At 40.0% G+C, this 25,267-nt stretch overlaps 1 protein-coding gene across 7 annotated transcripts in view; it reads right to left on the bottom strand.

The window, feature by feature from the left end:
* USP45 (ubiquitin specific peptidase 45) overlaps nucleotides 1-25,267 on the bottom strand; it is a 94,480-nt gene that overhangs the window by 5,801 nt on the left and 63,412 nt on the right. For 6 of the 7 annotated variants that reach the window (XM_074990832.1, XM_074990831.1, XM_074990833.1 and 3 more), the window contains 7 exons: nucleotides 21,282-21,369; nucleotides 15,002-15,083; nucleotides 13,844-13,935; nucleotides 11,346-11,402; nucleotides 10,037-10,183; nucleotides 5,230-5,914; nucleotides 3,068-3,165 (listed from right to left, as the gene is read on the bottom strand). In XM_074990832.1, the coding sequence (XP_074846933.1) occupies nucleotides 3,068-3,165; nucleotides 5,230-5,914; nucleotides 10,037-10,183; nucleotides 11,346-11,402; nucleotides 13,844-13,935; nucleotides 15,002-15,083; nucleotides 21,282-21,369 (1,249 nt within the window). Of the gene's footprint in view, nucleotides 1-3,067; nucleotides 3,166-5,229; nucleotides 5,915-10,036; nucleotides 10,184-11,345; nucleotides 11,403-13,843; nucleotides 13,936-15,001; nucleotides 15,084-21,281; nucleotides 21,370-25,267 lie in introns of those variants that run through there. The other variant, XM_074990838.1, reaches the window with a different exon arrangement.

Raw genomic sequence — 25,267 nt, 5'->3', positions numbered from 1 at the left:
GAGCCTGGATCCAGGCTGCCACCTGGTTCCCACCTCCCCATCAGTCACTGGAGCCAGGAAACTGACCAGTGAAGCAGTTCTGGTCACTTTCCAGGTTCCTGCAAGTGGAAGGGAGGTGGGAGCCAGGATGTCACCTGGTTCCCAACTCTCCACCACTCATGATTTCAACTTGCATTATAGCAAGGAATGTGTAAGTCAAAATTGTGTAAGTCGGGAGTCTACAGAAGATATGAAAAAGTAAGTTTATCAGAATATATTTTGCGTTTAACCCCTACCTCTTTACTAAACATGGGAATTATGGTCAATTTATGGGCTGAACTGACTTGTTTTGGTCACCACAGCCTTCAAGACTTTGGAACTAGTAGATCTCATCCTCTCCTGTCGTGTTTTTATTCAGATAGGAAAAGTAAATCACCCAACCACTTGTCTGTCAAGAGAAGGCTTTTTTCCAACACCCTTTTTCTCAGCTTTGTATTAACTATCCTTGAACTAAACTAGCTGAATAAACTGAAATGAAAATAAAACAAAAAAGCAGTCACATAGCACTTTAAAGACTAAAATAATATTTTGTTACTCTTAAAAATGCTACTAACTGCTTTTTTCTTTTGTGAAGATAAGACTAACAAGGCTACCTCTCTGTGAAATGAAAATATTTATTCTGCATCCACAAATAAGGCTACCGTTTCCAAATGCTGTGAACAAACTTGGTGCCTAGACAGTGATTTCCATCAATTTAGTGGATGATTTTTTTTAAAACACCATCTTCAGACATTTGAAGTTGAGCGTATTTTTACTTAATTTATATTCCTTTAAGAGATTATAGTAAAATAAGAACGTGGAAAAGAACTAATTAGAAAAGCACTAGTATTTCTATTTCTTGTACTGGGAACAAAATTACAGAAAACTCTTTCATATCTGGCAGTCCTGGGACCGGGAGGTAGCTTGATATTCAAATATTCTGGATAATATAGAGGTACACCTAGCAATGCATAACACGAGAGAAAAACCAAGATCAGATATTAAGAAACAAACAAAAGTGTATGCAGAGTACTTTATTTACAAACAGTAGTATTGTACATGGTAAACTTATACTGTATTTGCTGTATTTATTTGTATTTACTCTCACTATACTGTACTTACGGAAAACAACTACAATTACTTATGGTTAAAATACCAGTTATTTGAGAGTTCCAGATGATAGAATGCTGGATAGGAAAGAGTTTACTGTATTCTGATCTAAGAGAGCCATAACAATATGCAAATATTTGGCAGCCTCAGGAGTGTTCAAGGTCTGAATAGGAATGGAGTTTACATAAATCTCATATGCCCTTGAACAGAATCCTCCACATCAAGGCTGAATCACAGTTGCAGGACACTAGTACAACTTGTGCTTTATCTTCTCTGTGGATAAAAAGTCACTTTCAAGCATCTGTGTCTAACTGACAAAACAACACATTTACATTAGAAGTTTTCTTAAAGGGAATTTTAGAATTTTAGTACTAAAAAGCTTTCTGGTTGTGAAATTGTTTTCAAGATCTTAGGGTTTATAAAAAGACACAAAGATGCAGCTGAATCCGTTAAAGGCTGTGTATTATCATAAGACAGACCTACCATACTACTCACTGCTTCCTCCACTCCGAGGTGGCCCACACATTAACACGGGTCCTGTTCCAATACTACCCTGAATTTTGGCTTTTGCACATTGTAAAATCAGGACCAGCCCCACTCTGGGTCTTTGACCTCTCAGCTCCTGGCTGTAAGTTTTCCAGTGAAACTTTGTTTAATCAGGAAATACCAACTTGATTAAATTAAATATTTTGGCTTATCTATTACATATTCAAACGAACATTTATTGAAACGCACAGATGTTTATTGTTGGAAATCTGCTAGGAAGCTTAGGGACCCTCCTGTGTCCACAGCTCCATCACTGGGAGCCTGCCAGTCCCTGTAGCCCTAGTGTGAGGCTAGGCTCTTGCGCCTAGCAGGCTCTCCACTCCAGCACACACCGTCTATAATTCTGAGAGCTCACACAGCAGCTACTAACTCCGGAGCAGCCTTGCTATGTCAGAGCTTTTAGCTAAAAGCCTGCAAGCTCTTGTTATCCCAGCACTAGCTGCATCTTAACACCTGGATTTGCAGTAGGGAATCTAGAAGCTCTGAGAATCTGACTCAAGGCTGGTTCTCTCAGGGCTTGCATGCCACCTGTCAGAGAGCAGAGAACCTGACAGTCCTAGGACTGGATTTCATGGCCTGTGGTTCTAGACTATCCCCTCCAAGGAAACTACCTTGGGCTGAGTGCTCCAGGACTTCCAGAACCCCAGACTAGCACACAGCCTGCTGCAGTCCACATGGCAAGGCTACTACAGACCTTGAAAGCCCAGGTAGCTACTCAATGAAACTCAGCAGCAGCGAAAACTGACAAGAATGTCAACTTTATACACTTCCTTCCAGGAGCGCTACGTGCAACTGTGTTTCCAAAACAACACTGGGGGCGGGGGTTCCCAATCCGCACGAGTTAGTGATAAAATTGTTTTATTCCAATGTGTGAGGAAATCAAATTCCAACATGCCAATACTTCCTGTGAAACGGAAATCCTGAGTTTTGGCCGGATCTGGCTTCCCTTACCTCAGTTTACATCTTTCACACATGGGACCCACCCTCCCCAACATCTCCAGCCTGGCTCTTCCTGCATTCTGCAGAGGTGAGGCATCTCCCAGCTTGACGAATGAACCAAAAAGGTACCCTGGTGGGGGTGGGGTGAGGGGTGATTGGAATTAATAGCTGCGGAATTAACAGCTAGTGCTCACACTGTGATGTGCGACACAGACTGCTGTGTGTCTTCACTTCTACTTTCATTACGCATGGCCAGAATAACATGGCACCGGCCAGAAGCTGTTGCCAAAGTACTCTCTTAAATAGGAGAAATAAAGAGCAGCCCTGCAAAATATCCTTAACGTACCCCTCAGTGAAAGCCACTTCTGCATGTCTCTACTAGGTTGAGATAATTTGTTCGGACAAGTTCTTGCAATAAGTGAATTTTTAAAGAACTTTTTTTTTAAACTTTTACCTGGTGGAATCTTTTCAGATGGAGAACAAGAATGGCAGGAACTGCAGAAATCAGCAGTTGTTTCCGGGCACTGGTGTAAACACCTTCAGTATTCTTTTCTGTAAAGCACATAGCGTAAAAATTATCAAACAGTTCAATAATTTACCAAGATCAAAGTGATCACACAGAATAGTTAAAATAACTGAAATGCATGGACATAGAGAGAAATCTCATAAATTTTGGTAAATGTAGGAATGTAACACCAAGAAACAGCATAAGAAAGGCCATACTGGGTCAAACTAATGGTCCATCTAGCCCAGCATTCTGGCTTCTGACATTGGCCCTGGAGGAAATTAACAGAACAGGTAATCATCAAGTGATCCATGCCCTGTCACCCATTCCCAGCTTCTGGCAAATAGAGGCTAGTGAAATAACATTTTGTGTTATTTTAACACGTGAGTTAACCCCAATCTTACAATCCCTTGTCACATTGGTTAGCACAGGAAATAGTATTCACCTCTGTTCTATACATTGGGAATCAATGGACCATACACATGTTCAGAATAGACACCAGCACTTAAGTGGTAAAATACAAAAGCCACTTAAAATACTGTGAGCACTTAATACTGCTCTTGAATTTGGTTCCTGCATTCAACAAACCCTGGTATTGACAAGACTAAGGCTTGGTCTACACCAGACCTTACAGTCGACTGAAGATATGCAATTCTAGCTCCAGCAGTTGCGTAGCAAGAATCTATGTATCTTCTGTTGACTGTAAGGGAGGGTCGATGGGAGAAACACTCTTTGTAATACATGGCTGGTTTTCTGCCTCCCACTCCCTGCTCTGCCTCTCATTTTTGGTGCTTACGCTCTCTCCTGCATTGTTTGGCTTCCCATTTTTAGTGTTTCTATGCTGCTTCCTTGGCCTTCTGCTGTAGTCCTTATTGCTCCTTTTCCAATTTAGCCAGCTCTAACTCTGAGGTTGCTTTTTTGCTGCTCATTTTAAACCTACTTTGTTCTATTTCTTGACCTGATTTAAACAGAAAATAAACCGTAGCTTTCCATTCCCTGACTGAGCCCAATCTTCTCACTTGGGAATCACTTAAAGCTATTTTACCAACAGTTAAATGTATAAACATCAGTTAAAACTGCAGGTTGTGTGAACAGCCTCTTAGATTACCCCAATGTAACATTCTGAGCTGTAAGCCAGACCAGTGAGAGGTTGTGTCACCACCTGCCCCGTAATCTAGAGTGCCTTAAATGCCCTTCTGCTGTGGTTCACTGCCTAAAAGAGGGGCTGGAAGGATATATATGGAAGCCTGCTGAGAGCCATGGAACAAACTGTAAACCCTGTACACAACTTCAAGACAGGGGGTGCTGTAGCACCCCAAAGTCTAGCACTTTTCTGTCCAGACACCAAAAGCCAGCCCTGCACGCCTGCACTGAGGGTCTGTACCACTCTGGTTCAGTGCTCTGACACCAGGCAGGCTGCCTACACCACAAGTTTCACCCTGAGCTCCAACACAATCTGTACATGGTAACCATGGCTGGTGGAAAGCATGGAGAAACTCCTGTATTGTAGGCAAGCTGCTGGGATCAGAGCACTGAACCAGAGGACCACAGTGCATAGACTCTTACTGGAGGCTTGTACTCTGGCCGTTGATGTCTGGGCTATGAATCACAGCAGCAGGCGATACCATGCACTCAGGGTTACTGGGCAAGCAGTGACAACTTCTCACTGGTCTGATTTGCACACCCAAAAATCTCAGTCTTACTAATGACAGATCTGTTAACATACCCATAAATATATCAGCCTTTTCCTATAAACCCCAGATTCTTTTCTGCAGCACCACTGCCTAGCCAGTTATTCCCCATTTGGTACTTGTGCCTTTTTTCCTCCCCTTTCCTAAGTGAACAATTTTGCACTTTTTATTGAACATTATCTTTATTAACTTCAGATCAATTCTAAAATTTTCAGGGTCATTTTAAATTCTAATCCTGGCCAAAGCGCTAGCAGCCCTTCCTCCTAGGTGTCAGCCACAATTTTGCAGGGACACTTTCCCTTCCATTAGCCAAGTCATTAATGAAAACACTGAATAGTACCAGATCAGGGCAGACTCCAAATGTGTTAAAAGGGAGATGTTTAAATGAACTAACACATGTATACAACATTAGCACATTACCTGTGGTGTGAGTTTTCTTTTGATACTTCTGTTTCTTTTCTGTACAATTCTCACACAAAAGCTTGTTGTTTCCCATCAACAGCTCCACCGATGTAAACTGGTAGAGGCAGGACTGAACAGAACATTCTTTAGAGCTAGTTATATAACTCTGAGAAAGGGTCTGAAAAGCATTCTGAGGGCTTTGCGACAAAGGGGACTTTCCCACTGAAAACACTGTGTTGTTTGACAGACTTAACGATGGATCCCCGCTGATGGGCTTTTCGCTTTCATTGGCAACACTGCTGAAGCTGAGTTTGGATATGGCACTGGTGATCATCTCATTATTCCTGTCACTTGGTGTGTTGTGGGGCAGTCTAACGTTTACTGGTAAGTGGTTACGATCATCAACATGCAAACCAGACGTGTTACTGCAGCTACCGGGAACTGCCTGCTTAGCAGCACTTTCACCTTCTGAGGCTTCGCTGTCTGCATCGACGCTACTTTCAGAATGGCTGACTTCTTTTTCACTGCCTTCAGTCTGACTTCCATTTGCTGCGGATTCAGTAGCTGTGCTTATAGCTTCTGAACATGCAACTCCAGAACCACCACCTTCAAGCTTTCTTTTTTCATGCATGATAACCGGACTTCTCTCCTCCTCACCAGAGGAAGTTTTCCTGGCAAGACTTCTTTCATGATTTAACTGATTCTGGAAATTGCCATATTATTTCAAAAAGGACATGAAGAGAAACAAAACAAATATACCAGTGAATCTAAAGAAAGTCGGATATCATCAAGTAACAGTAAGTATAATTTAGGATACCTTCAAAACAAAATAAAACTCAGGATTTTGATTTATCATCTAGCTATACTGTTATTTGCACTTGAACCTCCATAAACTCTTGGTGTCCCTAGTCTGAGCATACCCATGGTTCAGACCCTGGCAAAGGGAGGAAGCAGCTCTGTGCAGTGCTGCTCCCCTCCCAACAGCTGAGGGAAGAGCAGTGCAGTGATGTGCTTCTCCAAAGGCTTTCTCCCACCACTTCCCTAGCGGGCAGAGGCAGTACCTGGGAGTGGCGAGGGTTACAGGCACGCGTGCCCTTGGGAATGGAGCACCAGGTAAGTGCCCCAGTCCCATCATTCCCAGACCCCACATCCCCAACCCCCTCACACACCCTCTCTCCAAGACCTCACCCCACCACTCTCAGCATGCCCCTGAAACCTCCCTCCCTCCCAGACCACTGCTGCGTATGTTACGTGTAAAATAAAAATTCAGTACTCAGCAAAATGTTTTCATTTTCATCTTCTAAACAAAAGCGTACCTGAACGCCCAGCGTCTGGAAAAAAAACATAACCCATCACAGCCCATTTCTCAGGGTTGCCAGATTAAAGAGGTTCAAGTGTATTTATTTGTATTGCACTAGTACTTAAGAGTGCCATTCATATGTCAGGATCCCACTATGCTAAGCGCTGTTCTAACAGCTGTCCCCTGCCTTGAAGAGCTTACAATATTTCATAGACTCGGTCTCTGAAATTCTTTAGATACTCTAGGGCTTAAATGTAGACCCCTACATTGGGCAGCAAGAGATGTTACATAATTAGGGAGATCAACGCTTCCTGAGATCAATCATATCAAATGTGTGAAATTATAACTTCAACTGTGAATGGTAAAGATTCTATATTGTACTATGGAGTGGATTGATCCTATGGCGGATTGATCCACTGGGGGTTGATTTAGCAGATCTACTGAAGACCCACTAAAATCGACTGCCAATCACTCTCCTGAACAAGCACAGTGTAGACCCTGTGGTAAGCAGCACCATGCTATGTCTATTCGAGTCACTACAAATGTAACTCATATTGCATAGCTTCGATTGGACAGGTGCACACTATGGAGACAAATCAATTTTCATGGCATCTAGGCTGTCCTGTTTATTCAAAATTCTGATATAAGATTTAAAAATATACTGAATTTTACCAATCTACCAAAAAGTCGTTTCAATAACTTTTTTATTATTTCAAAATTAGTAAAAACATTCACAAGCTTTCTCCAGCCAGCACCACTGTGTGCACCTTCTTGTGATTACCCTTCTCTCACAATCTACACAGCTGCAAAGGAATGCAGGGCAGTGGTCATGGGAAGAAACCATGGCTGATTTTGGCTGACATGGGTTCCAGTGTGGGTGTTGCGTGGACAGGGCCTGGGAACTGCTGGAAGCTGGCTGAATAGTGCTTTCTAGGTAGCAGCAATGGAGACAACTACAGGGATAAGTGCTGGGGATGGGAGTTCAAGAGGTGGCATTTTGGTTTTTCCATTCCCATACGCACCAGGCTAAGTATGTTTTAAGTACCCAGTATCATCCATCAGATTTACCTTAACTGCACAGACCACTTTTCGACTGCAACACCATGAATAAGAGTAAAGGATGGCCTATGTTTCCTTATATATTTTATATTAGCTCTCTTTTATGTTGACCTTGTACGTGTAGTCATCAGTAATAGGATTATTTCACATTTAAAAGAGGAAACCTTGCCATCCCAGAAAAATATCATAGATAAAGATAGGTGAGTTTTGATTAGATTTTTTTTTTTAAGAAATGTCTTTTTACACCCAACTTTTTTCGCTGCTGTCTACACCCTTACAGCTATGTTTCAATGAAAATCTTCTGGTTAATCTATTTTTACCTTTATACTTATTTCCTTTCCTTAATACATTAAGGGTGTGCCCATAGCTCAGCTAAGTCAATGGAAATTTTTTCATTAACTTCAATGTGTTATGGATCAGATCCTTATTTACCCATTACTACCAATGTTTGTGCTTTCTTTTTGCTTTATTTCTACAATACCACTCTTCTCATTAGTTGTGCCTAATTTGTCTTTTTGGTCCTTTCTCCACTGAAATTCTTTTAATTCTAAATGTTAATTTTCTGTGTTTAGGCCCCCATTTACCAAAACACTTAAATACATACTAAATGTTCCAATACAGGAAAACTTTCCTGCTCAGAAAGGAAAGTCCCCTGAAGTCAATGAAACATAAACATCTTCTTGAATATTTTACTTCACTGGGGTGGAAGTTTGTTTTCATGATTCAGGCCCTCAAACTGGAAAGCTGTGATGCAATTTAGTAAAGAACAAACAAAAAAAATATAGAGACAAAACTACTACTGACTACCCAGCATGCTATTTTTTGCTAGTGAGAAAAATGTCTGGCTCATGTGAGGCTTAATTTCTGCAAGCTGTTAAAAGGAACTAATTCATTACTGTTACTAATTCCTAAAAGAAATCGGGATCCTATGCAAACAGAATTATTCAGTCCTTAATATTATGAAATCTACTTTGTTGAATAAAAGCACTAGGACCTGGCAACCAGTGCTTGGATGCCTTCCTGCTGTAAGTGGAGTTTTTCCAATTGCCTTTGGAGCTCCAGATACAGGCTTCTGAAATCCTGCACTAGAGACACAGAATGCAGACAGACTAGGAATTGGCAATTGCCTGTTTCAGATATACAGATTCAGTGCAGAAAAAGGCTATTTAGCATCTCTTAATCAAGGTATTCAGAAAGACAAAAAATAACAACAAACAATGATGTATGAGCCAAAAGAAAATATAAACATAAGGATTTCTGAATCATAGAATCACACAAATTAGAGAGGGAATACATTTATTAGTTCATACGGTGCCTCTGCCAGGAAAACAGTTATTTCCTACAGTCTATGAGAGGTTTTTATCTAACCTACACTTGGAATACAGATTTTAAATTAATCTTGCATTTCAAAATGTTAAAAGTTAGATTTAAAGTTTTATTCATAATTCACTGACTGAAAACACCTATGGAGTTTTATGCTTCTGTCTATACTATTTGTAATTTGATATAGATTCCACAATTGTTTAAGCATTGTCAGCTTTGGCATTCTGGCATCTGCTAGTCATAATATGCTGGATCCTACATAAAATGAGGAAGTTTACAAGAAGGATATTCCAAATGGAGAACATTAATACTAATCCACAGACTTTGTTACATTATTAGCAATAATGCCTGTACGTAACATGGATTAGATTTCCTTTCTTCTGCAAATCTTTGAAAGTTTTAGAAGCAACTGCTTTTTTATAAAGTACTATAATGCAGCACATAGGAGATTAGAAACAGCTTCAATGCTGATGATTTCTTTTTTTATTAGTTTGGCATGTCTGCCTGCACAATATTGTACCACCATCAGGAAGAACCATGTTAAGGAGCTGAACTGTAATTCTCAGACCCTTAGGCTACTGGAAGCTGCGTGCATCATGGAAGCTGTGTTCTCAGTCTCCAGGCAGACTGTGCTGGCTGGACTATTCTTGTTGCACACTCTGCCAACTGATCCACCAAATGGCACTAATGCTGCCTTGCCTGCTCTTTTTGCCAGAACTACTGTGCCTGTGATTTCAACCAGAAGCAAACTTGGAGGGCAGCAAGAGGGGGCAGGCCAAAATCATAAAACCAAACCAAACCATAAGGTACCTTGATTAAAAATTATTCTAGAGAAAAGATTTCCCTATTACAAACAAAGCAAAATTTTCAAACCACACGACATCCCAATCACTGTTTTTCCCCCACACACTTACAATAGCATTCCACATATTTTTATAAATCTGTAATTTAGTTATTTAAAATATTAGCTCTAAGAACTCCCACAACTATGAATGTAGAAATAATATGCAGTGGATCAACTGGAATTTTTAAGCCTCCTATTCAAAGTAGAGCGTAAAGTACACTGGAATTCTACTTCATTACCTGAAACATTTTAACAGGACTTGACTATAAAGTGGGACAGCAATGCCATTACAGTCCTACCTTGTCTTTTGTTAAAGAGCACCTCTTGGTGATTTTTGGTTGTTGATTATTTGGCACAGTAATAGAAGAGCAGTTGAACTGACCAAGATCTGCCTCTTGTATATTTTTACATTTACTTGTCCTTCCTAAAGGCACAGGTTTGGAGACCTGAGAAATAAAATATTGTGATACAGGAAAAAATATATACATAAACTTATATTTGCCTTATATTTTCCTTGTACTCATAGAAGAGCTATATTAATACAAGTTTCTTAGTTGTTTGCAGTGTTGTAATCATGCTGGCCCCCTGACAAGAAAGCTCTGTTTATTAGTTGAAATTTTTTAGAAGTACTAGTCTAAATAAAGCCACATTAGTTGGCTAATTGGCCTTTAACTTGTGATAGGTAACTGTTTTTGAAGACCTTGCATACACTTATCTTTACTATCAATCTATTTTAGCTACACCAAACAGCAGTTGTTTAAAAAAAAAACAAACAAACACCTGCCTGTCGTCTTCCTCCCAGAGAGAACTCCCTTGGAAGACCACTGCCTCTACTGATGCAGAAGGGTGAAATGCATACCAACAGGGATCAAATAAACAACACTAACAAATAATTGTGTTCCAGGCTCAACCATCAGTTCCCTTTTTAGGTATGTTTATTAAATGCTCTCCCTAGCCTACAACTGAATCTACAATATAGGAATGAAGGAGGACACTTTAAAAAAAATCTAAGACTTTCTTCCAATTAGTGAAGCAAGCCTATACAATGCTGTGCTACTTACTGCATTCAAAATAATTATCTAAAATAACCTGGAACAATGAAGCAATTTTTACATTACCTCATCACTTCAGTAGCCATCAATGAGAGTTGCAGGTAAATGTCAGCATTTAAAAATACTAGTCATTTCTTTATAAAGCAATAGAGCGGGGGTCTGACTTTATAGAAGTTCTGAAGTATTTCAAAATTTGTTTACCTTTAGTCCAATTTAACTATAATCTGTTTGAACACGTGGGTGTATGTGAACAAAATTTTATAAAACTCTAATGTACATGACTATATATCTATATCTATATCTATATCTATAATCTATATATATAAATGGTTCCACGTTCAGGCTAAGTTAATAGTGATATAGAGACTCTGTATACACACATCTATATCAATATCTGTATCTATTACAGAATTGTATATCTCACATTTTCTCTCTCTCGGGTTATAATTCAAACAACGTGTAGTTATATACATTTCTATACACACATTTTTATACAGGTGAAACATACTCCAGCAGAAGCTGTGATTATTTATTAAATATTTGACTTGTTTCTTACCCTCTCCTCTATTATAGGAAGTGAAAGATCAATGAAAGGTTCCTTTACCGTAGATATCTTGGAGGAAGAAAAAATTAAATACAAAGAACTGTATTAGAGATCTAGCATGAAGTCTCCATGTTATGGTTATAGTAGAAAAAAACTATATAAAAGCTAATTGTCAGGTGTAAGATCTTCAGAATGAAGAACTTTTTACAATCATTGTACTAAATACGTAAAGGTAAAAATGATTGGGTCAGTAAATGTTGGAGAATGCTATGTCAGATTTCAATGTATAAAAACGCTGGACAAGATCATATCTCTGTGAATCTATACACAGAAAATAACTTCCTTCTCCACTAAAAGAGTGCCATCAGAATGCCCCTACTGGGTCAGCCCAGTGGTCCATCCAATCCAAGATACTATCTTCTGACAGTGGCTGGTGCCAGATGCTCTAGAGAGAATTAATAGCACAGTGCTATCAGGGCTGATAATAGATCTTGCCAAGCTCGGGGGAGAGTGGCCTCTGACACCCCCCACCCCCAAAAGGGCAGGGCCTCAGGCAGAAGGAATGAGGCTGGGAGCTAGCCTCCCCCACCCAGCCCTTCAGAGCTGTCATGGCTGCAGACAGCACACCACTCAGGCGCTCCAGCAGCTCTGGCCATTGCTGCTGCCAACATAGCAGTGGCAGTGGCCAGGAGCCCTCCGAAGGGAAACTTGGGAGTATTTTGACCCTATGCAGAAATGTTTGAGCTTTTACACTATTCATGAATGGAATTGTTGGTGATAAATGACAGTTCTATCAAGTGAAAATGAAAAGATTGTGCCCCAGATGGGTTAAATAGTGAAACTGTTCATTAGCTAAAGCTAAAAACCTATTATATTAATTTCTTGTGTCATGCAGCTATGCTTAAAGTGTTGCCGATAGTTCAATTAAAGCAAATGTATGGAAAAAGTTGAGATTGTTTTATTCCAAAATTAGGTTTTGCTTCTTGTAAATGATGATAAAAATGTATGCTAGAATTGGAACTACTCTTTACCTACCTGTGCTGAGTAGCTATGTCGGTCTGAGGATATTAGAGAGACAAAGTACTTGAGTTAATATTTTTTATTGGACCCACTCCTGCTGGTAAGATAGAGAAACTTTCCAGCTACACAAGAGCTCTTCTTGTCTCCCTCTCTCCAACAGAAGGTGATCCAGTAAAAGATATTGCCTCACCCACGTTTACATACACAGTCATTTTCTCTTCGTGCCCTCTTCCATGCTGTCCTTATGTATGAAATATCCTGTCCAGACCTGTTTACTACACCCCTTTCTCTCCACATTCAAATTCCTTTTATAATTTTTAGCCACCTAACAGAAATTAGGGAAGGTAAAGCAGACAAAAAAATTCCAAGATGTCTATTACAACTTACGGACTAACTATGTTCTCTCTACCTGTTTAAACGTGAGTGTTTGTTTACATGTTCCTTTTCAGGGGTAGAGAGAATTTCAGGAAGACTCCTTGCAGACAGGGATTTTGCAAGAACCAGTGATAAACCCCTTCCCCTCCCCCAAAAAACAAAAACAAACAAAAAACACCGTACCAACGTTGATAAAAGGAACTGAGCTGGAACTCTGTTTTATGGCCAGCAAAGTCCTGATTCTTGTGCAGATGAAGCAACAGTAAAGTGGCACATAAAACTTTTAACCTTACTAAGTTGTATACAGATGAAAATCTTCATTTACACTATATTAACAGTATATTAACAACGTATTCTGCATGTTACACAAAGGAAAGATTACCAGGCACTGCAACTCTTTGACTAATTATGTGGACTGAAAGGGTTTAATATACGTATATAATGTGAAATATATATTGTAAACCAACTATAAATGCAACATTCAATAATTAATGAAAATGTATCAAAATATACTTTTTATCCTTTTGACACTAAAAATTAATGATCATGGAAATTACTTGTTTTTGATAAAATGTTGATCAATACTAAGCTACAAAAATTATGTTACTTTATAAAAATAATGTTATCTACTATATTTCAAGCATTTAAATTAACATCAATTCCATAATCTGATTAAATATATTTTCCCAGTCCCATTACTCAAATCAGCATTTCCCAAATTATGGTCCATGTCCCAAAGGGCTAGCAATGGGAGGAAGAAAAATGGACACATTGAGATGGCAGGGGTTAACAAAAAGAGTTGTGGGGGCAGGGAAAGAGGACTGGTTCCTTCCTGAAGAGGGACACAGCTTTAAAAATTTGGGAAAAGCTATATTAAATATATGATCACTGTAGAATTTGGAACCTCCAGCTCAAGATTAGCTAGACACAAACAAATAAAAATAAACCTTATCTAAGTCATAACTCCTTTGTGTGAGCGGACAGAACACTATTTTAAGGACAAAGTAAATCCTTTTAAATAAACAGACTTTAATAAAATATTTTTACAAATAAACAGTACAAAAAACTGACAATACAATTCTATTCCACATTGAGCTGAATTCCAAAATACCTACATTTTCACATTCCTCACACATGACAGTGCTAGTCAATTCACCAACAAAGATTCTATCTATGAAGTTCATCTTCACACCCTCTCTTCCATATGCTGAAAAAACATTACCTTTTTAATGTGAAAAAAATAGATCCAATACCAGAGTACAAGTACAATGTAATTCTTTCTATTTTTTATTTTGAATGCACACATTACAATTTAGGAATATGTTCAAAATATTTCCTAGCATTAATTCAATAAAATATTTCATTTACTGTTAGTATTTGTCAATGCTTAATAGTACAGAAATCATGTTCTCCCTCCCCGTCCTCCTTCGGTAACAGAATATGCTGCATCTCTTAAAAACAGCCTTTTCAGAAAGGTTTTTTTTTTATTTTAATATACAATGCCAGTCATTCGTCCTACTGATATAATATTTTATTACAGTGTAGCAGGCATTTAGGCAGCAGACCGGTTGGCTGATTTTCTAAATGACAAACAGCTTTTAAAACTGTTCAGCTCAAAAAATCGTTTAACATATTTGCAATACATTATGAAGCTCAATTTACTACAGATTTGGCAAGGGTTATGATAACATTTCAGAACAATTAAATGACATTGGAATATTAATGAAGCCAATTGCTAGCTGTATGCAGAAAGTTAAAGTATTATGTAAATAAAAGGCTCCAGATTAGAAAAATACTGCCCTGATTCAAATAATTTATCTTCTTTTTGTGTTACTGTTTTTAAAACACTTACGATGTCACCACACTAGTGACAATTTAATCAACAAGAAATTTAAAGTAGTCTTATTATGAGTGATACAAAAATTGTGGCCACACTGAAAGATCTGAAGATGCAGCAGAATACTTATGTAAAAGTAAAACTAAGTTTTACATGTCTATACGGCAGTGACTAACAAACAGAAGTCTTTATTCTAGATACTGGAAAAACGTTAATATAGAACACTTCAATACTTTACACATGCACTAGATGGCACCAAAATAACATGTAATGAAAGCCTCAAACCCACCTACTGTACTTCATGGAAATCAGTTTTGAAAATTATATTTAAAACTTGCACATTCACTTTTTTTAAATAGATATTCACTTGCTAAAAAGAACTTAAAACAAATTGCTAGTCATAAAATGACAATACTGTATTAAAGAATAAACATACCTTTAACTTTTCTTTTTGTTTCTTCATCTGCAGTTTTAGTTGTTGGATTGTTGAATGCTTTTAAGATACCAGTTTGTATACGCTATTAAAATAAATATATATAGATAATAAGTGTTTTAGTGGGTGATATGCACTCCAACAGTGTCTGACCATTAGAAACAACAAAAAAATTGGCTCTTTCTAGACAATTATATAAGCAAACCAAGCATTTTTACTCACAAAAGGAGCCAATTTTAGTTGGTAGGGAACTTATCAAGCAATCGTGGATTATGAAGTGAACATAAAGGGATACAGGAGAAACTGCCTTGTAGTACAGTGACTGGCTAATATATTAAGTGCATAAATTAGCTAAATATCTTTTTATAAACATGTTTGAGGTACTCTGTTTAGCATTTCATTTGGGTTTACATTTGATTTGCTAACCAATACATCCTTCTGAAAACAATTATGACAACCATTCTAGTCACACACTTGTGTACAGAAAATGCCCATTAATCCACAGAAGGATAATATGAATATACTGAGCAGAACACAGAACACTTAAAATATTTTTGGAGGGTGCTAAATGTATCTAAATAGCATCCAAAAGAATATTACTACCTATACCTGCTATAACTTCAACAAAAAATGGCAGGTTTTGCCCACTTCTCAGCAAAATTTAGCTACAGTTACAGTAGTAAGGTCTCACATTACTAAGTCTTCAATATCTCAACAGAATTTAAAACTAACCATTTCCTAGTAGGCTGCTGATTAGCATAAATAATCAAATTAATCAAAATTGTCAAATAAATGACCAGAGCACATGCTTGGATGCATTATCCGCATATCCCTATTTTTATTTTCCTCCCTTTTTAAAAGTAAGTATTCGCAGCCCTCAGTGATGTGTAATGGGCCTCCCACTTATTGGTGAAAAGTAGCAAAGTTCTAATGTATTAATATATTTGTTAAACAGCACATGAAAGTCAATGTAACATTTTAGAAATGAGCTGTGACCCACAAAAGTTTTTTTTTAAATGTAGGCCATAGTAGATCAACTGACAAATAATCACTGCTTTCACAACATAATCCTAAAGTATAAATATATATTAAAATGAGAGTTAGTTTTAAGTTGACATGTTCCACTCAACCCATATGTATAGGAAAGCACTATAATGAAGGCTACCTTTTGCAGTTCAATTTCCAGCTCATCTAGCTACCTACCAGCTAGTCATACTTCTACCTTATGAGTATGTTACCAAGCTTGTGAATAAAGTCCAGACACCGCAAGCCCCGCTTTGTTCATCTTAAAGCCAACAATATACTAAAAGGACTAATCAATACGCAATTCACCAAGTTGAATACCATAAATGGGTTTAGGGCCATAAGCAACCCCTTTTATTGGGATTAGTGCGTTGAACCATTTATTTAGGTCAAAGAAAGACATAGTCTTTGAATGGTCAGGGTGCTACTAACAATGGCAGCAGACATTAATCAATTAGCAGCAGGGTTCAGCTACTTCAAACCCTGGTGTGAAACAATCTCCAGCACACATCGCTGGAAATAGCAGTGTACAATTTGGACTGTGGCATTGACAGAATTACTTTAAAGGTTCACTTTTATAGATGAATATATTTTCAGAAGGATGCTGCAAAAATATAAACAGGATTCCAAATAATGCACTATTGTTTCAGAAAGTCCAGGAACTGTAGACAAAATCTCAGGGGACTGTAGAAGAACTATTTTATCGGATATAAAAACCAGCAATTAAAAGCAGAGTGAAAAGTAAATTTATAGAGCACTACTAAAGCATTCTCAGAAAGCACGTTTTCATCTATTTCACTACAGCATATATATTTTAAAGAACTAAATAGCCTTGATTGAAGAAATTACTCAGGATCGGTAGAGAAGTGTCAATTAGACTGCTCAACTGAACAGAAGGTTTATCACCTGTACACTGAAGTGGCTAGCTGCTATTTTATCAGGGCTGTTATCAAAACTTTACTCTCAAAAGCAAACATTTAAAAGCAGGATGAAAGAGGAAGGTTAGTGGCCATAATCATTTCTAAAGGATTCTGGTGGCAGACATACTGCTGTAGGCTTTCTTTAATCAAAAAACACATGGTAGTGACACTCTATAACAATAGCACGATTAACAGCTGTGGAGTTCCCATGACAGACAATGCTGCTACTGCTTGTATCTGACTGGCACAACTGTCATTGCTCACAAGACTGAATAGATCCACAGATCTAACATTCTCAGTTTGTCATACCATTTATAGACCCGGAAAAGAAAGGAGAGAAAAAAGCTTTTACTAGTAATGTCCCTTATTGCACAGCCTGGGGCGATAAAGTAATGCATCATTATGGCAAAATGGGTTTAATTGCAGTAAAAGGTGGGACCAAACTTCACTTACCCAATGACAGGGATGGCAGAAATACTGTATACCCTAATTTATAAAGAAAACATCCCTCAGCATGTTCTACTGTGGTGATAACCCCAGCTATCCTTACTCTCTAAAGGAAACTATTAATAGGACAAATAAAAAAAAAAACATGCGAAGACCTCACAATGCTGCCATGTTCACTGATGGCACTGGAGTTTCTGCTGTCATTTTCGTTAATCTGTTCATCATGGGAGGAGGGCAAAAGTCAGAATATTAGGCCTGGTCTGCACGAGAAGATAAGGTTGAATTCAGTTTCCTTTGCAGTCTTGATGAGGCACAGATTGGAGCATGCTTTCAAGCTTGTGATTCCAAAAGCAATTTCTGTAGCTGTGAACACTGCAAGTGGGGAGTGGTGGTGATGGAAGTGAGGGAAGGAAGAGTGAAGGGGGCATAGGGGCTTTTGGGGCTGTGACACTGGTGGTCAGTGCAAGCTTCCCCTCCCGACTTTGCTGGCACAATGAGCCTTTCCCTTCCCACCATGGCCCAAGGAAAGGAAGGGATGGGGGGCAGGCATGGCAGTGAGCTTGTACACCTCTTGCGGTCATCGTGTGCTTCTCATCACTGAAACATGTGAAAAAGGGGTGTGAAAACACTTTTTGATGTTACTTTCCAAGGGGCGGGGGAGGAGAAAAGTGCACTTTGGGGGCTGATGACACACAACCCAAAACCACATGCAGCACTTTTTTTGTCCCATCAGACATTGGGAGCTTGACCACAATGCAAAGGGACAGCAGGAACTGCGGGGTATGTACCCACACTGCACTGGCAACAAAGTTGAAGATGCCCAACCTAACGGGGTTGCACTCCATTGCCTTTGTGTGCCAGTGTAGACGTGAACCCTTGACTGTACAAAATCGGGTATTACAAAATCAACGTCAACAAATTGGACCTAATATCTTAGCATAGACATATCTTAAGTTTAAATAAGCATTCCCTTGCTTTCAGAATTAAACCTACATTCTCATAGATAATAGAGTAAATATTGTTTCAATCACTCTACCCCATTAAGGTCAATAGGAACAGAACAGTAATCACATGACAACAATATTCTGAAACTTTCCCCCACTCCTTAAAGTAAAAGGAACAAAACAGCAGTTCTTATAGTTTTGCTCAGTGTGCCATTTTATGACATTACAATGTCAAAGTGAAGGTTATCTCGACACTCGACTGAGAAGGTCAACTGCAGATATGCAATTTTAGTTATGTTAACTGCATAGCTGAAACCAACCTATCTGTGCTTGGCTTACTTGGCTGTCCATAAGAAGCAAGGTCAACAGCAGTTTCTCCAGTTGACCTCCCTGACTTCTTGGAATAATGTAGACCTGCCCTAAGAAAAGCTTCTCCATAGTGCACTAATTTTATGATGCAGCCTATTGTTTACATGGACTAATTTTCCAGCTTTACAACAAAGATCTCGCTGAGATTAAACCAAATTTCAGTTGCATATTAGCAATGTACTTCCACAATTCACACTAACCAATTTTGAAGCTGATTGACAGCATTCAGTTGCCTCATAGTCTTGTATATTATAAGCTACTAGCAGATTTACTTGGTGTTGTTCGGGTCCTTATCTCAATAAAGGTGAGAGGGAGTGAAGGGGATACATATAGATATTAAAATAAAAGATGTACATGCATTCTTTAAAATGATAGTATTTTTCAAAAACAGTGTTATTTTTATAAAGTTAATTTTTATTTCAGATTTCTTAAAAGCGATTGTTAAAATTGATCCATTTAATTATTTTTAATAAATCTTTTAAAAGGAAATTCCATCAAGTGAATTTTTTTCTTCATCCGTATAAACTCATATAATCTGCTAGGTTTTAACAGAAAAGGACTGTAGTCTATTTCGTTTCCAAAACCATATTCCGGTTTTCAAACCGTAAAGCATTGACGTAACCAGTGCTTTTCTTTGTTTAAAAAAGAGGAGCTGGTACTCAACCACTGCCCAGCCCCTCTCCCATCCCATGGCTGGGACTGCTGAGGTGCACAGCACCAAAAATGGCAGCACTGGATGTAACAACGTAAACACAGAACACTACTCTGTATTTCTCCATTTTACCTCTTTTCTATAAGGTTTACAGAGAAGTTCATCCTATTTTCTCACTCCTCTTGGTTCAGTTGCTTTCAACATTTGCTCAGTTATGTCAATTTTGAGGACTATACTTAATCTAATTCCAGGCACATCCCATTTTTCTGTCACAACCAAACCCTTAAACAGTTTTAAATTATAATAATAGGAAGCTATGTGTCAAATTTTGTGGCCCTCTCTCTCACCATTTAGGAGGAGTGCTTGATTGAATACACAAATTCTCTAAAATATATCGTGAATAATAGTATTGTTTATAGAATTTACTCAATCAATGAAAATATGGACTGATGACCAGACGTGCCATTTATCAGAAAAATGGTTCCCAGGTCCCCTCCACTGGCTGTAACCAGGAAACTGACCAAGACTGCTGCCCTGGTCAGTTTCCTGGCTCTGCAAGGGAAAAAGGGGAGCCAGGAGCCAGGCTGCTGCCTGGTTCCCAGCTCTCAGCCCCTTGCAGGACCTGGGAAACTGACCACCCATGTGCTGGTCAGTTTCCTGGGACCCCCCCCCCCCCGCCCCAAGCACGGAGGAGCTGGGAACCAGGCAGCAGTCTGCCTCCTGGCTACTCTGCAGGGGAGGGAACTGGGAAACTGACCAGCCATGAGCTGGTCCATTTCCCAGGTCCCACAAGCAGCGAGGAGCTGGGAACCAGGCTGCCGTTTGTTTCCTGTCTCCCCACTGCTTGTGGGACCCAGGAAACTGACCAGCACATGGTTGGTCAGTTTTCCAGGTCCCACAACTGGCTGGGAGACGTGAACCAGACTGGCCCCTGGTTCCTGGATCCCCACCACTCTGGGAGACAGAAAACTGACCAGCCCGGTCAGTTTCCTGGTTCCTGCAAGCCTAAGGGAGCTGGGAACGCGGTTCCAGTCTCCTCCCCAAACTCACGTGAAATTTGAGTTACGCAGGGCACTGCAGAAACACAACCCCCGTGTAACTTGAGGATTTACTGTACTGAACAATCATGGCTATTGTCAAGTGCCTCCTTAGGGTAAAAGGCTAGTTGCTATTAATTACAATAACCGGAAAAGAAACCTTTTCCCCAGAGTCAGAAAGAGGCAAAAAAGTGATGAACCTGGGATGTCAAACAAATGAGTCAAAATAGCAACTCTGGTAACAGGGAAGTAAGTGGCAAAAATGAAAAAAAAGTAAGTATCAAATGCATATATATTTCTTTTTAATGCAAAAAGCTCTCTCTTCATACCACATTTACTACTGCATCTAGACTTGTTAAGTGATGGAGAGAACAATTTTATTTGTATAACGAGCAATTTTTCTTCACTTAGCACATGGCTAAAAGACATTAATCATTTGGATAACATTTCTGCTCTATTTTTTTTTCAGTCAAACTGATTTCAGTGAAGTTTTATAACAAACTAATTCCTCCCTAGATGTGGGGGAGATATATCAAGTTTTATCCAGAAGCTAAATGGGTAATGTATAGGACTTTTATCCTCCCACTTCAAAGCGTATTGGTCAGCTACAGGTGAATCAGTCTTCTGAAACGGTACTACTGTCACTGTAAAATTATGACAGCCACCATTTATAATACTCTCTTCAACAATCAACTGAAAACTACGTCCAAATAAAGATTTAAAATACCAACATGAAAATGTAATGATCAAGTTGCTTTTTTGAAAATTAGTTGAATCAAGCTTTAGTAGTAATTTCATTAAGCATAATCTAAGTATGAAGTATTTGGAAAAAGTGACAGCTGATATACAGGTGAGCTGAGCCACTTCACTGCAAATATACCAAGATTTTACCTTTGTTTCTTCTATTCTCATTGCATCCAACAAATAATGGAGAAGCTCTTGACTGTCCTGTTGTTGGAACCCTTTAAATCGAGGGGCCCTGCAGAAGAAGTAGGAAAGAAATTCAAAATGTCTCCAATGGCTTCCATTTATGATGTCTGAGGGAAGCTTTTTCAAAACACTGTATTCCCCTCCCCTACTGTGTCCCTACTTTACCCTTCCAAAAAACAAAAAACAAACAAACAAAAAAAAAACAAAATATGAGGCTGATGCATAGAATACAAGATGCAGCATTAGAATACGTACAACATTTGGTGAAGAAAAATCCTGACCCTTAGACCAAATGGTAACATAGTCTGGGTCAGAAATTACACAAGAACAGCTACTTAAGAAGTAAAACACTGAGTGTTCCTCCTCTTCATTCATACTTTAATAATCCACCTATGACAGCTTCATGCCTACTGCTCAACCAACCTTTCCATTTATAATTTATTGAATTAAACTTACTGTGCATTTTTATATCTTAACATGTTCAGATTTCTTTTAAGATTAACCTTAACTCTGAATTACCTGGGTTGGTAAATGCTTGCTTTTGGTATAATTATAGTACCCCCGTAATCATTAACTTATTACTGATATGTACTACCTATCTTAAATTTGAGTTTTCATTTGCAAATTCAAAAACGCCTACAATTTCATATATGAACACTAAAAAGAAGAACAAAGAGAATGATACCATGTGATATTTGTAATGATTGTAGAGAAATGTTGATATGTATCTTCAATCTTAAATCATTTTAACTTTTCAGGCCAGTTTTATCAGTCTTTTCTGATAGTTTTATGACACACTGGAAGAGTACAAAGCAGACAGAACATATTGGCCAGTTAAAACTGGAATTACAGCTGCTTTGCATCACCAGAGCAGCACTGAGTATTATTGTATTTTTCCTGTTCTAACCTCCATATTCCCTTGTACATGTAGGTCTCGGTTTCCCCATTTCTCCCATCTTCTGTCCTCTGCATTTTGTTATGCACCCACAGTTTCCCTTGCCTACATTTCTCCATTTTCCTACACCACTGTGTCCAGTAGATCTAATGTAAAGAAAAGAATGTGGGGTTTTTAAAATAAATTTAGAGTTAGTGGCAGGTATGTTTGTTTGCTGGTTTTGTGGTGATTTTTCATAACTCAAGGTTTTTCCTTCTGCACAGGCTGAAGACCAAAACCCTGAAGAACTCACCAGGAATTGCCATTTGAAACTGCCACTATGGGAATGAAGCCAAAATGCCCTCAGAGAAAATAATAGCCCCCTATGCTGTCAGAAAACACAGAGAAACACAGTGGGGAGCAGGGAAATGGAAGCTGTGGCCATTTAAACTGAAGAAAGTTTGTGGCCTCAGTCCCAATGAAAACAATGAGAGACGGTAGCAATTTTGAGAAAGATCATTTTTCAAGGAATTTGGTACAGAACATTTTTCTTCAGCCTCTAATGAAGAAGAAAATGCCTATAATGACAAACAATAGCAAAGACAAAATTTTACTATTGAGAAAGCTCCAATTAACATCTAGTCTTATTTACAACTATTTTTAAGTAGATTATATCACTTACCATCTTACTATCAGGGGTATGGAGTATGCATCCCATGGATAGCCAAAAATGATTAAGAAAGGAAACCAACTCAAACCATGCAAATGAATTCCCCAAGTGAACAAAGTAACTATCACATGGCCTGTCACATCTAATACCATCTTCTGCAATTAATACCAGTCAGGACAACTCAGAATTTCTGGAACATATGCACTTGACAAACACATACGCCAGCACACTATTAGAGGGAAAATTAGGAAATATGAATTTCAAATGCACCAATAAATCTATAGAAAGACAGGTTACTCACCGTAGTAACGGTGGTTCTTCGAGATGTGTCCCCGTGGGTGCTCCACAATAGGTGTCGAGCTTGCCCGGCGCCGCAGATCGGATCTTCCAAGCAGTTTCTGCCGGACCGCGCATGCGCCGGCGCGCGCCGCTCCCTTGCGCGCTCCTGGCCATGTGCGCGATCCGGTCCCCGCCAGTTCCTCGACTAACCGCCTCGGATGCCCCTGCAAAACACTAACAGAGATCGGAAGCGGGGAGGATGGGCGGGTAGTGGAGCACCCACGGGGACACATCTCGAAGAACCACCGTTACTACGGTGAGTAACCTCTCTTTCTTCTTCGAGTGTCCCCGTGGGTGCTCCACAATAGGTGACTACCCAGCAGTAACCCAAGATAGGAGGTGGGCAATCGGATTATGTGCAGCTTGTCCCCGAGAGGACCGCTGTAGAGAGACGGGTATCCTCTTGGAATACCCTGTGAAGGGCGTAATGTTTGGCGAAGGTGTCGTAGGATGACCAGGTCGCCGCTCTGCAAATGTCTTTTAACGCAACGCCCTTGAAAAAGGCTGTTGATGCCGCCACCGCCCTAGTGGAATGAGCCCTGGGCATGGCCAGTAAAGGAGTCTTTTTGAGTTCATAGCACATTTTTATGCAGGATACAATGTGCTTTGAGATTCTCTGCGAGGAGAGACCTTCTCCTTTTGATTTGGGAGCGAGGGAGACTAGGAGTCTATCCATTTTCCGGAAGGACTTGGTCCTGTCTACGTAGAAGGCTAGCGCCCTCCTCACGTCCAGGAGGTGTAGGCGCGCCTCTTCGTTGGAGTTATGAGGCTTTGGATAAAACGAGGGTAAAACAATAGGTTCATTAATATGAAACTCAGAAGAAACTTTAGGAACAAAGGCTGGATGCAGCCGTATGGTTACCGCCTCCTTGGAAAAAACAGTGCAGGGTGGCGTTGCCATGACTGCCGCAAGCTCGCTTACCCTACGAGCTGACGTAATTGCAAGAAGAAAGGTCGTCTTTATTGTAAGGAGGCGGAGGGGGACCGTGGCCAAGGGCTCGAACGGTGGTCCCATTAGCGCGGTAAGCACCAGGTCCAAGTTCCACGAAGGTGGAATCGGTTTCCGAGGGGGGAATAAGTTTACCAACCCTTTGAGGAACCTGGTAACCATAGGATGGGCGAACACTGTGTGCCCTTCCTCCTCGTGTCTGAACGCCGAGATGGCGGCAAGGTGGACCTTCAACGAGGATAGTGAGACTCCTCCTCTCTTGAGGTCCAGTAAATACTCTAGCAGTGTAGGTATAGGCACCGAAAGGGGGGCCAGCTGTTTGGTAGAACACCAAGCCGTGAAGCGAGTCCATTTCTGCTTGTAGGTCTTCCTGGTGGAAGTCCTCCTGCTACTTTCTAGGACTTGCCGCACTTCCTCTGTGCATGTGCTCTCTAGGGAGCTGAGCCATGGATTAACCACGCTTGCAGTCGCAGGCTTTGGGGGTGCGGGTGCACTATGGACCCCTGGGCTTGCGTGAGCAGATCCGGCGCCACCGGAAGAGGCATCGGTGGACGGTCCGACACGCGCAGGAGTAGGGGGAACCATTGTTGTCGATCCCACGTTGGGACTATCAGGATCATCCGGGCCCCTTCCCTCCTGGCTTTCTGCAAGACTTTGTGGATCAGCACTGTGGGAGGAAAAGCATAAAGCAGGGGGCCCCTCCACGGGATCGCGAACGCATCCCCCAGGGACCCCCATCCCAGTCCTGCCCTGGAGCAGAATCGTGGGCACTTCTTGTTGTGCTGAGTGGCAAACAGGTCTATCTGGGGAAAACCCCATGCGTGGAAAATCGGCCGTAGCAGATCGGGACGGATCTGCCACTCGTGTGTGAGTGCAAAATGCCTGCTCAGCTGGTCTGCCTTCACATTGTGCGCACCTGGCAAGTATGAGGCTTTCAAGATTATGTTGTTGGCGATGCACCAGTTCCATAAGCGGACTGCTTCCGCGCATAAGGCACGGGATCGAGCTCCTCCTTGCCTGTTTATATAAAACATGGTGGAGGTATTGTCTGTACTGATCCCGACGACTTTGCCTTGTATATGGTCTCGAAAGTGTCTGCAGGCGTTGAACACTGC

Source organism: Carettochelys insculpta, chromosome 3, assembly GCF_033958435.1.
Source record: "Carettochelys insculpta isolate YL-2023 chromosome 3, ASM3395843v1, whole genome shotgun sequence".
In the NCBI taxonomy this organism is placed as follows: Eukaryota; Metazoa; Chordata; order Testudines; family Carettochelyidae; genus Carettochelys; species Carettochelys insculpta.
Note: the sequence above shows the minus strand (reverse complement) of the source record. Positions and strands in the feature narration are given on the sequence as shown.